The sequence below is a fragment of the Pygocentrus nattereri genome, chromosome 16 (assembly GCF_015220715.1).
Source record: "Pygocentrus nattereri isolate fPygNat1 chromosome 16, fPygNat1.pri, whole genome shotgun sequence".
NCBI lineage: Eukaryota > Metazoa > Chordata > Actinopteri > Characiformes > Serrasalmidae > Pygocentrus > Pygocentrus nattereri.
In genome coordinates, this window is record NC_051226.1 from 35,191,999 (window position 1) to 35,210,556 (window position 18,558).

The following is an 18,558-nucleotide window of genomic DNA, read 5'->3' on the forward strand; positions in this document are numbered from 1 at the left end:
GCATGCTAGCGAGCTGTTTCCAGCGCGCTAACTTGGTTACACTGAGCTCCAGTTAGCTAGCTGGTGCTAGGCTGATGTGGAATATCATTAGCTGGCTAACATTAGCTAGCTAATCCGCTGTCCCAGCTGTGTGAGAACATGGAAAGTAATGTAAAATTGTGAGGATACACTGGTGCCGTGTAGGTAACTACCTACTTAGCCAGCTATGTTTATGGTCTTAAAACGTTGGTTTATGCTGTAGAGCTGCTGTATTTGCTGATAACACTCTAGCGTGTATTTAATTCTGGTTTAGCTGCTCTGTGCTGGTCTAGTGCTGGTAGTGCTGGTTTAACTGGTCACCCAGCATGGTCATGCTGGTTGACCAGCATACCAGCACCAAAACACAACATTTGCTCATTATGCCGGTGACCAGCAATGCCATTTTTTTAGTCACGAGACCCAAGTCAAGTAGCAAACCATTTAAAAGCAAATCTGAGTCCCCATGAAAGAAGAGAGAGGAAAGAGTCTGATTCAATTTGAGAGAAAATCATTCAATAATGCATTGACTTGCATAAAAGCTCAGTGTAAAATGTTCCAAAGTGTCGCATTTTAGCCTAACAAAGATTTCCTTCAAAGATTTAAAAGCCAGCTCACATCACGGTCCAGCAGACAGAGAAAATCTTTCCCCAGTGGTGGACAAAGTGCACAAATCATGTACTTGAGTTTAAGTAGAGATACCCAAGGTAAAATATTACTCCAGTAAAAGTAGAAGTTCCTCCCTTTAGACCTCCACTTGAGTAAAAGGACTAAAGGATTTACCTTCAAATGTACTTAAGTATCAAAAGTAAAAGATTAATTAACTTAATGCAACTTAGTTCCAAGTTTAAGTTGAATAAAAACTGGCTTTAAACTCAGGATCACAGATGAGCTCCTTTACTATGTTGATCTGTAGGCGTCTGTTCATAAACATAAACCAGCCCAAACTCATTTACTATAAAATGAAATGGTGTTTGTAGAAATTCAGAAAAAAGCCGCGTCAGTCTCGACTGCATATGTGGACATATTTCTATATTGTGCTCTATTTACACAAAGTTAGGTTAGTTCATCATTTATGTTGAACAGACTCTCCCAAAGTTTTACGCTGCTGCGCTGACGTTGAACCGCGTGCTGCACTGGGTCGGTATGACCAACAGGTCAAAACCAGCTCTAAACAAAGTGACCGCTGGGCCCTGATTGGTGCTCTGGCTTTGCGCTTCTTTCGCTTTGACGTGTTACATTTTTATACACACAGAAACCAAAAGGAACGACAGATTTTGACTTTGGAATATGGTAGATGGCAGCGTGGTAGATGGGAGCAATGTGGCAGGCAGCAAAGTCATCAAATATAAGATGTTTCAGCCAATATGTAGTGAAATATTCATGCTTCAAGCCAACATGCAATTCTGTTGTCCTCCAGTACTGTTTGTAAAATACTCTTGCAGTGCACAACTGAACTCGCTCCTCAGAAATGTACTGAACCAGCATTACATAAGTGGCCATTTACAGCACTAATGAGTGGGTCTTTCAGTTGAAAATCACTTGCTCGGCTAGGTTAGCTTCAGTGAGTTAAACACTGCAGCTAGCTTCATAAACTTCGTAATGTGAAAGGTCTTGTGAGATCTCTGAACACAGAATTTTGTGAACAATTACTTGGTCCGATTAAGCTTCGTTTTAGGCCCACGTTGCCTTTCGTTTTTGTGTTTACTATGTACCCCTTAGCTTGCTAAATAGCATCCCTCGGCTCACAGGGTCCTGTGTCCGCCAGGCTCTTCGTTTTCTTATCGAAATGTCTTGTTATTTGTTGGTTTTAAGCATTATTTGATCTGAGCTTATACACAGTATTAACGACATTGCAAAACATTACCAAACATGGCGTGCATGCTAGCTATGAAACACTCGAGCGCGTGTTCTTGTCAACTTGCCATCTCCTTTCCTTTAGAGTGTCCCTGATTCCATCGAAAGGTGCTGCTAACGTGCTACTTAGCAACCTATGGGCTACACAGTCAACAACAGCAAAAAAGAAGAGCGATGCATGGCATTTAAACCAGACGTTCTCAAGAAGAGTTCTGATTAAGTTTGCGTGGTAAGCTGATTAATTTACTGAGACTAGGCATTTTATGGATGACCTATGATGATCCCATGATATTAATCGTGACCTTTAAAAATCCTTTCCTTAGATTGCTGTAATGCATCACACTGAGGTATGATGTATCATATAAAAAGCTGAATATTGGGGCTTGGGAACCCAAGAACCGGAGAATATAGAACCCTGGGATCATAGGGCCCTGAGAACATAGAGCTCTGGGAGCAAAGGTCCCTTGGAAAACAGAAGCCTGGGAATGCAGAAACCCGGGAACATAGAACCTTAGAACATAGTGCCCTATGTTCCCAATGTTCTATGTTCTTAGGGTCCTGTGAATATAACATTGAAAACATAGAATCTTTGGAACCCAGGACCCTGGGAACACAGGACCTTGTGAACACAGGACCCTGGGAACATGAACCCATGAACAGAGCCCTTTAAATATTGAACACTGGGAACACTGAACCCTGGAAACATATTACATATATAAAACTGGGAACATAGAGCTCTGGGAACAAAAGGCCCTGAGAACACAAGACCCTGGGAACATAGTACACACAGGAACGTGGGAAAACAGGACCCTGGAAACATAGAGCCTAAGAACACAGGGCCCTGGGACCACAGGACCCTGGGAATGCAGAACATAGGGCCCTATGTTCCCATGATTATATATTCCAAGTGTTCTTTGTTCTTAGAGCTTTATTAATATATAGAACACTGGGAACTTAGAACCCTAGGTACACATTGGCCTGGGAACACAGAACTCTGGGAACATAGAACCAAAGAATGTAGGGCCCTGGCAACATAGGACATGGGGAATATAGAACTATGGGAACTTAGGGACCTGGCAACACAGAACTCATGGAACTTTAAAACATTGGGATCTGGGATCACAGAACCCTGGGAACATAGGGCCTTGGAACAGGACCCTAATAACACCAAACCCTGGGAACATACAACCTGAGAGATAGATCCTCACAGATCCAGACGGAGCCAGCAGTTCTTATGGTGTGCACATATTTCTTTGAGGAGTATAAATTAGAATATGAAATATAAATAAGTTTGTATCGACAAGTTTGTCAACAGAGCTTTAGCCCAAAAATCAAAATAGTCATAAATGCCATGTCTACTTTCAAGAAATCCCGTCAAACCAATATTTCAATTTCCAAGTAATACTTTGTTTTATTACATTGTGTTGCTTGTTATTAGAATCAAGTATTGTATGAATTCTAACATTCCAAAATCAATGCCGTTGAATCACCACCTTTATTTGAAAGCATCATAATATTGAGACGCATATATGATTTTTCATGGTTCATAAAAGGTGGATTGTATTAGAAAAGCCCTTTGGAGTCAGTGTATGTTTGTCTGCAGTAGACTACGATGAGATGCAAGGGCACCAGAGTGCCAGCGCTGCTTATAAATGGTTTGTTTGTGCTAATTATCTAACGATTGCATTGCGTCTCAGCATTTGAATATCAGAACACAAAGCCGTAATTACAGATCCGCCCCACTAATTTATGTACCAGCAGCTGTTTCCGCATTAGCATCAGCTCTGCCGGCTGGGGTTGTGTACACATGCACAGACATAAACAAATGCATGCATGCGCACATACATGCAATGCACATGCATGTTTGCATGCTTGTATAAATACATACCTCATATCCAATGATTAGTGAGTTCTGCTTGACTTTAATGTTTTACTTTGAGCTTTATTTGTTTAACTATTATAAATATACACTCATTCTAAATTTGATGCCTGCAACATGTTCCAAAAAAGTTGGGACAGGAGCATGTTTACCACTCTGTTACATCACCTTTCCTTTTAACAGCACTTCACTTCAATCGTTAGGAGAATGAAAAAGCAAAGCTAGTCCAGTCTAGCACCCAGATTGCACAGGCCTGCTGAGGTAACACATGCAGAAAGTGGTCTGCCATCGTTTTTTGTAAAAAAGCATGGGTGTCTTTGAAAAAGACGAAAGGCAGAATACAAAAATGTGTATGTATCTTTCAGCATTAATGTTGCCTTCATGGATGTGCTACTACCTCACCATACCATGACAAACACTGGATTTTGAACTTTACACTGGTAACAATCTGACAGCTTGACGTGCTTGCAGTCCATTCAGATGACTTCTAGACCAGAGAAGTCGACGGTGTTTCTGAACATGATATATGGCTTCTGCTGTGCATAGTACGGTCTCAACTTGCTTTTAAGAATGCAGCGATAAACAGAGTTTACTGACAAAAATGTGTCAAAGGATTCCTGGACCCACACGGTAAAATCCATCACAGAAGCTTGCTAGTTAGAGTGCCGTGCCATCTGAAGGGTCAAAGATCACGGCCATTTCATTTAGTTTTCTTTTGCCAGGATTCCTTCCTATATATACATTTCACAATGCTCCTAGTTTTCATTTGGCCCTGTCCCAAATTATTGAATTTCTAACAATCACCTGGTAGACCACCAAAACTGCCCCCCATCAGATAATCAGCACTTAAAGCTTTCCTCTTTGAGAGAGAGGAGAAAATCAAGCAGGTGCTTCTCTCCATCCTTCCACTCTCAGAAGACGAGTCAGCAGTTTGGGGCTGAAAGGAGGTTCAAGAAGAATCTCACTGAGAACAGGCGACGGATTTGTCAAACAAAGAAGCTGACCAATGGACTGACCACCACAGAGTCCAGACCTCAACATCATTAAGAGGCAGAAAAGGCAAACAACTTCTACGCCTGCACTTTAGAGGTGTGGAGAAATACCCATGTAGTTTTCTTTAAACAACGCCTATGGCCTTTTAAACTGGACATGAAATTCATGAAGGGTGATCCATGGCTTTTGCACAGTGTATACACACCCAAACTCCTTCATCCCCTGCTTTGAAAGTCAGCAAACACACTGTGCTAAGATGCTGACAGGGCGCTATTGTTGTGAGGAATTAGGAGACGACTTCATTTCCTGGCGCGTGGCGCTAATCCGGAGACGTGCTCAATCATATTTACGCTTTTAATGATGTTATTTCATATTAATCCATTGTTTGGCTTTCACACTCTGATTAGGAGTAAATCCCTTTGGATTTTTTTTTTGTTTTTCAGCAGTCATTCTCAGTCAGTCAATCTCTCTCTCTCTCTCACTCGTATATACATGCAGTCTCTCTCTTTTTGTCATCTGTTGATGTATTAGATTCTTTGATCTCGTAATGGATGCTTGGAATGAATTCTGCGGAGTCTTCTGCGGAGTACTGGCGTGCGCAGTGCATCAAAAGCTAATGTTTTCTAATGCTGTTTATGCGCTGTGTAATTATGGGCGCTGTGGATATACATGCATTGCTGTTTGCTGCTTTTAGATAATGCTAGATAATTAGCTTCAGTGTGAAATTGATGAGTGCCGTGTGTTTTATTCATGTCAGGCTGATGTGTGTAGGAGGTGTGTTATAGCACCCCCCCCCCCCCCCCCCCCCCCCCCCCCCCTGCTCATCTACCACCACCCATTTTTCCAAATTTCAACATTGGGATGTCAATAAAGTAATTCAGAGTGGAGAACCTTATCATTTCTATACAGTGGTAGTGATAGGAACCAGGGGTCACCATGACTACAACACAGATATAGACGTTTTATTTACCATCCAAAACCTACACGTGTTTTTTGAGTCTATGTATTGCTTATTAAGTCCACCTCCTTGTCTCCATACTTACTGTCCATTTTATCAGCTCAATTGACCATACAGGAGCACTTTGTGGTTCTGCAGTTACAGACTGTTGTCCATGTGTTTCTCTGCATACTTAGTTAGCCCTGTTCTTCAGTGGTCAAGACCACCACTGCTGATGCACTCGCTGTCCACTCTCCTACCTTGTCGGTCCACCTTATAGATGTAAAGTCAGAGACGACAGCTCATCTCCTGCTGCACAGTTTGTGTTGGTCATCCTCTAGTCCTTCATCAGTGGTCACAGGACGCTGTCGGCTGGATGTTTTTGGTTTTCAGTCCAGCAGCGACACTGAGGAGCACTGCTGTGTCTGGTCCACTCAGACCAGCACAACACACACTAACACACGGCTACAATGTCACCGCAGTGCTAAGAATGACCCACCACCCAAATAGTACCTCCTCTGTGAGGGTCCTGGGGGTCGTGACCATTGGAGAACAGGGAGACAAAGTATGTAGGGAAACAGATGGACTACAGTCTGTAACTGTAGAACTACAAAGTGCTCCCATATAGTCAGTGGAGCTGATAAAATGGGCAGTGAGTGTAGATACAAGGAGTTGGTTTTAATGAAGTGGCCGGTAATGTTGATGATGCTAAAATAGTGGCAGATCTGACTACTTGGGCACCATAAATCGATTTAAAAAACATTTTAGGCCAAAATATTCACTCAAATCTAACAGAAAACATTGTTTCAAGCTTCCAGGAATGTGTTCATCACCAGTTCATGTAACATCTTTCTACAATCTAGCTTTTAAAAGGTTTAAACAAGTGGTCACCACTGCTGTTCCTGTAGATCAAACTTCCTGCACACTTTAGCTCCAACCTTAATCGACCCCACATGATCCATCTAATTACTGCCTTCAGAAGTACGTATTAAGCTGAATGAGGCTTGGGTTGAAGGTGGATCTCCAGTTACAGGGTTGGTGACCCCTGCTATAAATGTTTTTGACCACTCTTTTAACTCTTTTCACCACTGCTGTGAACAATTCTGACTAGATATCTTACCTGGAATAGAGCACTTAACATCAAACCACTCTGCACATGAACCGTGGAAGTGGACTTGAAGAGTCCTCTCATTTGCGCTTTGCAGCCCTATAACAATGTGATGTAGTGGAGATCTTCAGTTGGTGTGAAGCTGGTCCCTGGACATTTCGATTGGGTAGTAGAGGGTAGTACACAAGGAACTAACACAGTTCAGCTCCCACAGTCTCCAGAAACAGGGTCAGTGTAATGCTGTGTTTAGATGCTGGCTCTGGAAAAGCAAGTGTTTTTCCATGAGTTATTGCAGAAATTTTGGAAAACCGTGATGATACGTGTACAAGCAACATGCAGCCACGTTAACATGACCATGGTGAAAGCGTCCACCAAAGATTGGTCACCTACGGCAAGGATGTCCAGTCTTATCTGCAGTGGGCCACTGTGGCTGCAGGCTTTCATTCTAACAACACAGGAGCTCATCTGGCTAATTGAGTGGTTACACAAGTGGATTCGGGTGAGCTCCTGCTTGTTTCGAATGACAACCGGCAGCCACACTAGACAAGACTGGACACCCCTGACCTAAGGAGAGCTTTGGTGGTCATTCACCAAATGAATGTAATTCATTTAAGGTAGGATGGAGGCAAGAAATCAGCACCTTTGGGTACATAAAAGTAAGACATTGGAGGAATTCTTTGAGCGGTCAGAAATCTGGCCCCTGGTAGCGACGCCCCTGGTTGTGACTAAGTCAAATGACCCTCTTGGTTCATTTTTTTAAAAGTATGTGTATGTGTGTGTGAGAGGCGTTCACGCCAGGGCAGATGAATGTGAGGGATAAGGCCATTGCTCACCTCCGGTGGCAGTGACATCTTGTTTGGCTCGTGGGCTGCGAGATGTTTCTAGCGGCGGCCGTTATTGCCCGGGCAGACCACAGCTCGTACATCATCGCCGCTGTAACCGCCGCTGCCCTGACAAGAAGCGATTGAGCAGCTATGGTCAGCCATGTTGAATTTTCTGCCATGTCATGCTGGAGGTTACTGCAGCAAGCCAGCAGTTCATCACGTTCAACATAAGCGAGAACTTCAGGATTATAATATTACACAGTATTAGGAATTGTGCTTCCACTCTCTGGCCACTTTATTAGTAACCCCTATCTTCTACTTCCACTAACTGGCCACTTTATTAGAAACATCTACCTTTGCTTCCACACACTGGCCACTTTATTAGAAACACCTACCTTGTGCTTCCACTAACTGGCCACTTTATTAGAAACAGCTACTTTTGCTTCCACTAACTGGCCACTTTATTAGAAACACCTGCCTTGTAATTGCACTAACTGGCCACTTTATTAGAAACATCTACTTTTGCTTCTACTCACTGGCCACTTTATTAGAAACACTTACTTTGTACTTCCACTCACTGGCCACTTTATTAGAAACACCTACCTTGTGCTTCCACTAATTGGCCACTTTATTAGAAACACCCACTTTGTACTACCACTCAATGGCCAATTTATTAGAAACATCAACCTTGTACTTCCACTCACTGTCCACATTATTAGAAACTCCTGCCTTGTGCTTTCACTCACTGGCCACTTTATTAGAAACCCCTGCCTTGTGCTTTCACTCACTGGCCACTTTATTAGAAACACCCACTTTGTACCTACTAACCACTTTATTAGAAACGCCTACCTTGTCCTTTGCATTTTTTACCTTTTTACCACCCCTGCAGGTCAAAGCTAGTGCAATTCTTTTTTTATGTTATTTGTCTGGCCTCAGTAGTGGACATTACGATTTTAACTATGTTTACAAAAATTGTAAGACTTTTTTTTTTATCTTACTCTGTGCTACGTTCACTAAAGCAGCATCAATCTCGATCAAACCCCCCCCTCTCTCATTTCAGTCTGAGGCATTTTCCTCTCTTTTTCTCTTTAACATCATGTCAGGCATTCCTGAATGTGTGTGCAAGTATGAGTGACTGTATGAAAGTAGTCAAAATTCATGCATGTCAGTGTTATAGACTTTGTGCTCTTTTATGCATGTGTGTGTGTGTTTATCCTTCAAAGCAAGCATATAATCTCCACGAGCTCACTGGAGCTGCACAGACAGGCCTGTATTTGCCTAAAGCTCTTCATTTAACGCCAGCAACAGAAGCACACATCTTCATTTAGTTACGGTTTGAGGAACGAAATGCATCACAGGTGGAGAGAGCATGAACGGTGAGCGCATATGGACATGCACATTAGCGTGAAAATGGTAGATGTCTATAGGAAGAATTATACTCTGAGAGCATCTGGGAATCTGTGTGGTGTTTCTATGCACCTCTATATGTGGTAGAGCATATTTGTCCATTTGGTAACAATTTCCTTGAGATTTCCTACACTAAATCACTGCACATCATTTTACAAGTTAACTCAACTTGAGGGCACTAGAATTTGATTAAATCAAACTTGTAAGTATCAAACTATGTAAGTCAAAAGTTCTCCTAGTTTACTTAGTTCTGCATCTTGGCTGGGCAAATAATGAAATCTTTATTTCTTGCTCAGTTTACCCACCAGCTGACTATTTCCATTACACAATGGTATTTCCTGTTCTTGGGCTTCCACTTACAGATGGCTGTGGCATCCTTGGGGTTCAAACACATGATGTCCCAGTGTTGGTGGTGGATGTTTAGACGGTTGCACCACTTGAGAACCCCAGAATATTTCTGTGTCCATGTTGAAAACAGTGAAAATCATTTCTTGTTTCAACTTTAAAACAGTAAAATATTATAACGTGTTGCAACCGTCTAAGGCTACGTTTACACAGCAGGTAAAATTGGCCCAAATCTGATTTTCTCACCAAATATGTTCTTTTGTTTGGCTCTTTGTCTTTTAAACGTGATCTGTATGTTACATTAGTCTGAACAGATCAGCTCCTAAACTGACCCGCATGCATAAAAGAACAATACTTCACGAGGTGGCTCGTCCAGAGGTCATGACGGCCAGTGAACGGCTGTCACTCCCGGAGCTTCAGTTTCGTCTTCACCAGCATCACAGGAACGATTATGAAGTTCCAGTGGTTGACAGCTGGACTCATCACCCAGAATGTGTTCGAGTTCACCATAAAAAGGCACGTTACTCGGCCACGGCCACTTTTTCGGCTCATGAGTCTCAGCAGCGCAAAATTATAATGAATATCGAGTTGAATTGGACGTAAAAGTTGCATGAATTCCGATCTGGCTGTTCAGACCGAGTTGCATTGCCACAGATCAGATACGTGTGGTTGGTTAGTGTAGTGGTTAACACCTTTGCCTTCTACACTGTAGACTGGGGTTCAATCCCCCAGCCGGGCAAGTACCCTACACTATACCAGTAAGAGTCCTTGGGCAAGACTCCTAACACCACCTTTGCCTTCCTGTGTAAAAAATGATCTAATTGTAAGTCGCTCTGGATAAGAGTGTCAGCCAAATGCCACACGTGTAAATGTAAATTTCAGTACCACATATGAAAGCGTCTCAAATCGGATTTGAAAATGTCAGATTCAGTCTTGTTTGCTGTTCACACTGACACACACATACATCTGTGTCACATATGAGGAAAAAGGATTTGGATTTGAGCGACTTTTACCTGCTGTGTAAACATAGCCTGTGTGTTCACCGCAACATCATGAGACTGTGAGTCCGAACCCCAGAGATGCCACAGCCATCCGTAAGTGGAAGCCCAGGAGGAAAAGACTATCTTCATATCTTTATGTGGCTTTCTGTAAACATATATGTGGTGATAGCATCCACTGGAGATCTGTGATGGTCAAAACAGAGCTTTATAATTTGTTTAAGATGGAAAGAAAAAGGCACAAGGATGTAAGAACAGGCCTAACATTATGACCACCTCCTTGTTTCTATGCTCACTGTCCATTTTATCATCTCCACTTACTGTATAGCTGCACTTTGTAGTTCTACAGTTACAGACTGTAGTCCATCTGTTTCTCTGATACTCTGTTACCCTGTTCTTCAGTGGTCAGGACCCCCATGGACCCTCACAGAGCAGGTACTGTTTGGGTGGTGGGTCATTCTCAGCACTGCAGTAACACTGACATGGTGGTGGTGTGTTAGTGTGTGTTGCACTGGTCTGAGTGGATCAAACACAGCAGTGCTGCTGGAGCTTTTTGAACAGCTCAATGTCACTTCTGGACTGAGAATAGTCCACCAACCAAAAATATCCAGCCAAGTGATGAAGGACTAGAGGATGACCAACACAAACTGTGCAGCAGCAGATGACCTGTTGTCTCTGACTGTACATCTACAAGGTGGACCGACAAGGAAGGCGTGTCTAATAGAGTGGACAGTGAGTGGACACTACAGCAGCACTGCTGTGTCTGGTCCACTCGTACCACCACAACACACATAAATGGACAATAAGTGTAGAAGCAAGGGATCAGTGTATATTCACTAGCATTGGAGGTTATTATTATTATCATTTATTTATTTATTTATTTTTTTTGCAGTTGCAAATCTAAAAGGGACGAGGGGGGGCATGGGCCCCCCGTGACTACGCTTCTGAAATGCTGACAACAAAATTACAGAAAAACACTCTCAGTATTGAGTTGGTAGATATTACAGCACCTGCCAATCACATTTATATCTCCTACCAGAGCAACACTTATAGCCCCTAAATCTCACTGTAAATAGCCCAGTGTGAAATGACATTACAGCAGTGGGATTTTTACTGCGCTACATCAAGGCGCAGCTGCTGTTTTTCACATATAGCTTCAGCTGTTGTGACACATCTGCAGAGAGTTGAACTATCTTTGGAGCCGAATTGAGAGGCTTCTATCCCCAGCAAGCACAGCAGGATCATCCGTCTTCTGAAAGATCCGGAAAGATTTCCCCCAAGAGGACCCAAGTTGACAGGGGTGGTGTTGGGCTGGGGCGGGGGAGGGGGGTGGGTGTTACAGGGACGTCACTAAACCCCTTTAAGGCCTTCGCAGTTGGAACAGACATTGTTTTTCTGGAATGGTAACTTCAGAGAGGCAGGGAAAAATGACAACTGGGGCAGGAGTCAGTACCACCTTTGTTAAGTCCTAAGACAAGTCCAACCATGGCTAATTGAGACTGAGGCAAGACTGGGTCTAAAGGGCGGCATAGGCAAATTAGTCTCTGTCACATAAGACCAAGACAGATGAAATAAGAGGGTCAGAGGGAGAGTGAGACCAAGTCAAGACATGGTCCAAATATAAGTGAGAACAAGTCTAAACTGAGACCAAATAAGAGTGAGATCATAGCCAAGGCTGAGTCCAAATGAGAGTGAGACCAAGTCAAGACCAAGATCAAGTCAAGATTGAGTCCAAATGAAAGTGAGACCAAGTGAAGACCAAGTCTAAGTAAGAGTGAGACAGAGTCAAGACCAGCACCATGTAAGAGTGAGATTGAGTCAAGACCAAGTCTAAATGACAGTGAGGCCAAGACAAAACCAAGGTCAAATGAGAGTGAGGCTGAGACAAGACCAAGTCCAAATAAGAGCGAGACCAAGTCAAGACTAAGTCTAGACCATATCTAAATGAGTGTAAGACTGAGTCAAGACCAAGTCCAAATGAAAGTGAGACCAAGTCAAGACCAACTCCAAGTAAAAGCTAGACAGAGTCAATACGGAGTCCAAATGATAGTGAGACCAAGTCAAGACCTAGTACAAATGAAAGCAAGACATATCCAAAATTATGTCAAGACAAAAACCCAAAAAATGGACTCGTCTTCAGGACAGAGCCTTAACTGTTCTCTGTCTTCTTCAAGTACAAATTACAAAAAAAATATTGAGAATGTTGTTTTTTCTTTCTGCTGAAAAAAACTGTATAAAATAACCATCAAATTCGGATAAAAATAAAATACCTCTTCTCCTTTGTACAAACACAAACACGGTATGGTTTTCTTGGCATTCAATGGCCATTCTAAATGAATGCAACCTAATGTTCATTTTAACTGAATGCAACCAGTGTCCACTCTAACTGAACGCAAACAATGGCCATTCAAAATAAATCCAACCAATTACCCCCCATTCTAAATGAATCCACTCAGTGCCCACTGTAAATAAATGCATTCAATGCCATTCTAATAATTTTCTGATCAGTATGTGTTCTACTTATTTTGCTAATCCTGAAAAATAAATAGCTCATACTTTACAAAATTGTACAGTTTTAAAGGATCATCTCTTTATTCATTTGGATTAACAAAACTAACCTACTGCTCTTTGTTATCTTCTGCTCATTATTATTATACTAATATAACAAAAGGCTGGCAACACCTTTGCAACCTCGTAGACAACCATTGCAGTGTTCTGGCAACATCTTAGTAACAGCCTAATGACAGCTTAGCGACCACCTGGGATACCAAAGCAATGGCCTAGCGACACTTTAGTGACCACCTGGGATACCATAACAGTGGCCTAGCAAACCCTTAGCAACCACCTGGGATACCATAGTAATGGCCCAGTGAACATTTTGCAACCACCTGGGATACCATAGCAATGACCTAATGACACCTTACCAACCACCAGGGATATCAAAGCAATGTCCTAGCGACACCTTAGCAACTAGCTGGAATACCATAGCAATGGCCTAGCAAACCTTAAGCAACCACCTGGGATACCATAGCAACAAGCTAATGACACCTTACCAACCACCAGGGGTATCATAACAATGTCCTGGCAGCACCTTAGCAACCACCTAGGATACCATATCAGTGGCCTAGCGACACCTTAGCAACCACATGGAATACCGTAGCAATGACCTAATGACACCTTACCAACCAGCAGGGATATCAAAGTAATGTCCTAGTGACACCTCAGCAACCACCAGGGATATCAAAGCAATGTTCTCCAATGCCTTAGCAGCCATCTGGGGTGTCATAGAAATGGCCTAGTGAACCTTTAGCAACCACCAGGGATATCAGAACAATGTCCTGGCAACACCTTAGCAACCACCTGGGATACAATAACAGTGGCCTATTGCACTTTAGCAACTACCTGGGATACCATAGCAGTGGTCTAGTGGTACCTTAGCAACCACCTGGGATAGCATAGCAATTTCTTTGCCAAGCTAACTGAAAGTTTCCCATTCTAATTCATTTTTATTCACTCTACTTTTGTAGAATGAGTGGACTAATGACAGGAAGAAGAGCCAACAATTTCCTTCTCCTACAAAGTTGAATTTGAGGAAGTGGAAGTTTGGATCAAGTGCAAGTTGTTCATTTTCTTTCAACAAATGTTGGTAAATTGAATCCGTGGAGCTGTCCATGGTCCTGAAAGCATTACGGAGCGAGCAGCTCTCTGGCCATGGTGCTGTAATTCCACCTCTAATCCCGTTGGTTTGAAGGTGACCAAATTTCCATGACAACAAGGCTAATAAGAAGCGAAGTGTAGCAGAACCCAATTAAAATTATGCAAATTACATCCTGGCTAATTGGGAACCATTGGCTTTCGCTTCTCAATACCCGTGTTAGCTTTGCGGTCAAGGTTTTCTGGCCAAGCTGTTTTTTGTTTTGAGTGGTTGTGACTCCCCCTCTTTTCCCTTTTACTTGCCAGAAAGCATCTAAGAATCAGAGCAGAATTTGAGGCTGATTGACAGGTCAGTTAAGCAGGCCGCTGACTGACGGCTCAGTTAATCAAGCCGGCCAGTTCGCTGTCAGAACGGCTGGCTGTGCGTGTGATTATGGGGACCTGTGTCAGTCAGAGACTTTACACACTCCACTCTGTTCACTCAGCTGTGGTCAGCACTCGCTTACTTGTGATTAGATTTGGAAAATCCGCTACAGAAGATCTCCACTGCAAATATCACTCACGGAGGATCAGAAGAGCTGAAATGGGCTTCAAGTTAGTATCAGAATTGCATTAAAGTGAAAGTTTGGTACCATTTCAAATGTACACAATTCCTCTCTTATCCCAAAGGTAGTTGGTCAGTGAGAAAGTGTTTGGTGTCTGATGTTTACTTCTTTACTTTTGCACTGGAGCTACAAGGCTAATGTCGCTAGAACATAATGGAAGTGAATAGTCACCAGGATAAAAGTGTGCACATTCGTTTCATTAAGGTCATTGCTGTTTTGGGACAGCAGCAGCTTTTAGGACAAGTACAAATAAAGCAGAACCAAAATATGTTATTTGGTTATTATGTTATATTGCTATCATGGCATTTGTACCCAATTAATACTAATTAATAGCTAATGTTGAATTATTACATTATGTTGTTGTTTTGCTGTTGTTGTTGTTGTTTTGGAGTATCTGTTGTTGTACTTGCTTAAATGATGAACCCCTTAAACTCTAGACTTATTCAATAATTGTTTTTTGTTTGTTTAATTTAATTTATTTAATATTTAATAGCTACTTCTTAATAACTACTATTAAATATTAAAAAGCTACAATGAAGAATTGAATACATACTTGAAATATTCAGGAACTATTATTATTTATTTGATAACTGATTTGATATCTTTTTAGTCATAAGTGATATAATAACTCTGAATTATTCAATAATAGATAATTGTACAGTAGTAATTTATTTACTTTTATTTATTCAGTTACCATTATTAATAATTCAGTAGCTACTATAAATTATGAATCAGATGTGAGTTATTCAATAACAATTTTTTTCAATAAATTATGTAAATTACACAATTGTTCAATAACTACTATAAATTATTCAATGACTTCTAGCAATAATTCAGTATCTTTTAGTGAACATGCAAAAAATGCTCTGCTATAAAATTCAGTAATTAATTATTCAGGAACTTTCATAAATAATTGAGTAACTATTACAAATTTTTCAATGACTAATTCACTATAATTAATTATTCCAAAATTAAAAGAAACTATTCAGTTCATTCTGAAGCTAATAATATAAGGTGCAGTATACTTTTAATATATGTATAAAATTATGCTGTTAGACTTTAAGTGATTAAATTATTATCTATTTGCTATTAAAATCTAATTACTGCTGCTAAAAGGTCATTATGTTATATCTTTGTAACACACATCATAAACTCCTGTCATTGTTTTTTATGATGGCTGATTTTGCTCCTCTGTGTTTCCAGGGAATCGAGATGGACTCTCTGCACTGACCGGAACGCTGCCCCACTTCCTGCAGGAGCCAGACGATGCCTACATCGTCAAGAGCAACCCAATCAAGCTGCGCTGCCGAGCCCGACCCGCCCTGCAGATTTTCTTCAAATGCAATGGAGAGTGGGTCCACCAGAACCAACACACCTCAGTGGAGCACACGGACCTGGGAACAGGTACAGCTCTCTGCCTAAATCAGTACAAAGATGTTCAAAGATGGGTTCAAATAAAAAAAATTAAAAAAAAACAAGAAGTCGATAAATCATAAAAATTCTACTGTTAATCTAACAATTCAGTATTTTTGTCAACTCATCTAAAAATTTGATCACCATGAGAAATATGAGATGTTCTGGATATTAATTTGATTATCATTTTAGTCTGGATATTGATTTTATTATAATTTTAGTCTAAATATTAATTTTATTCTAGTTTCATTTTAGATATGAATTTTAATAGAATTTTTATTTGGATATAAAGTTTATTAGAATTTTATTTTGTGTGTACATTTTATTAGAACTTCATTGTAGGTATGAATTTATTTGAATTTTATTCTAGATATGAATTTATAACAACTTTATTCTGGATATTAATTCATTGAAACTTGAATATGAATTTATTAGAATGTCATTCTGGATATTAATTTTATTAGAACTTCAATCTAGATATAACGTTTATAAAAACTTCATTCTGGATATGAATTTTATTAGAAGTTTGATCTGGATATAAATTTTGTTAGACCTCCATTCTAGATATACACTTTATTCAAACTCCATCCTAGATTTGAATTTTACTAGACCTTCATTTTGGATATTAATTTTATTAGAACTTTATTCTGGATATGAATTTTATTAGAACTTCACTCTAGATGTAAATTTTATTCCAGGTATAAATTTGAATAGAACTTCATTCTAGATATACATTGTATTAGAATTTCATTCTAGATAATAATTTTGTTAAAACTTCATTCTTGACATGAATTGTATTAGAACTTTATTCTGGATATAAATTTTATTAGAACTTTATTCTGGATATACATTTTATTAGAACTTTCATTTTTGGATAATAGCTGTATTAGGACATTAGATATTAATGTACTGGAACGTTGTTGATGTTCTACACCTTTCTGGGTCACTTCACCATGTTCTACAGCTCTGATCGTCATTCCGGAAACACTGCTTATTTCTTCAGTTGTCTGTTTTTAACTACTGATCTATAGAGCAGCTCTTATATTACATCCGATTACTAACTGTATGCTTGAATGTGAGACCACACTGGTCTCTATAGGGCAGAAAACAGGGATGGTCAAGGTCTGAATGGTGGACTGCGATCTTTGTCCTGTTCATGAACACATGCGCTTCATTTTCATGTACCTCCAATACGTGGCTCACTCTGCTAAGTTCACTTTCACCTCCGCTAGCACTGCCACATCATATCATTTTTGATCAAGACCTAAATGTAAGGTTGAGGGCATGAAAGCGGCGACTCGCTGCCTTTAGCGCTTTATCAGAGAGAGAGAGAGAGAGAGAGCGAGAGAGAGAGAGAGAGAGAGATGCTGAAAGGACCACGATGGTGATGCAATCCAGAGAAACGCCATCGCTTTACTCTCCACTCAGATGTAGACGTTGCCTTCAACGCGCCAGACAGCGATTGTTGTTTTCCATTCACTCCCTCTGAAAGCAGTCTGGGCCTCTGCGGTTCAATCGCTGCACCTTTTCATGCCACTTTGTTCTGCGTCGAACAAGAGACACTGAAAAGGCAGATATTTTATGCTGTTGAGCCTCTGTGGATTGTATAAAAATGATGCGTTATATTTGGGTTTGTGACGATAGTGTGCCATATCTCCTGAGACCAAAGAAAGGCTGCGGTTTGAGTCCAGTTTTTGGCCCGGCGGCTCGATAGCACAACCAAACTCTAGGCCTCAGAAACTCTTGGAATATATAAGACCTGATTTGATACATCCACACCTTGAGATAAAGATCAGCCATGTGTTCAAAATACCAGCAAAAATCTGATTTGAACTCCAATCTAGTCTCCTGAGATCTGCTGCCGATTTGGCCGCAGTTCTACTTTGAGCCTAGTTCACATTCGATCGATGAGATGAAAATGTTCTAAAGGCACCTGGGAGATTTTGAAGATCATCTACCACTGTATAACACCATGTACCTAAAAGGAATAGCATCTGGAAAGCAGAGGTAACTTCATCAATCTCATCCAACAGTTTGATTAGATTCAAAGGGATGAAAGGGAGGAAACCACTCACACCAAAACAACTGAAAACCTTAATTACTTTGAGGTTTAGTCTCATGAAACCAATACTGTACAGCCAGAGGTCCAGGACACTAAATATTAGCAACAACGTTCATAAAAGGTGCAGTGTGTAAGATTTCGTAGCATCTAGTGGTGAGGTTGCAGAGTGCAATCAGCTGAATACACCTCCCTCACCCTTCCCTTTTCAAGCGTGTAGTAGAACCAGGTTTTTTGCTTCTTTGACGACAAGGATTCACCCTAACTTGCTTTTCTTGTGCTAAATAATAAATATGTTCCTCCATTTGTCAAAATGTGTGTTCTCAAACTTCTTGCCACACGAGATGATTACTAGGAACATGTCAGCACAACATGGCAGCCTCTATTGGAAGAGGATCTGCTCCCTATGTAGGGCTTATTCAAAGCTAACGGATACACAACAATTCATATTTACAAGTGATTAA

At 40.9% G+C, this 18,558-nt stretch overlaps 1 protein-coding gene across 1 annotated transcript in view; it reads left to right on the forward strand.

The window, feature by feature from the left end:
• unc5da (unc-5 netrin receptor Da) overlaps positions 1 to 18,558 on the forward strand; it is a 326,135-nt gene that overhangs the window by 179,381 nt on the left and 128,196 nt on the right. Inside the window, exon 2 of the mRNA XM_017717166.2 lies at positions 15,826 to 16,026. Coding sequence (XP_017572655.1) covers positions 15,826 to 16,026 — 201 coding nt within the window. The remainder of the gene's footprint in view (positions 1 to 15,825; positions 16,027 to 18,558) is intronic.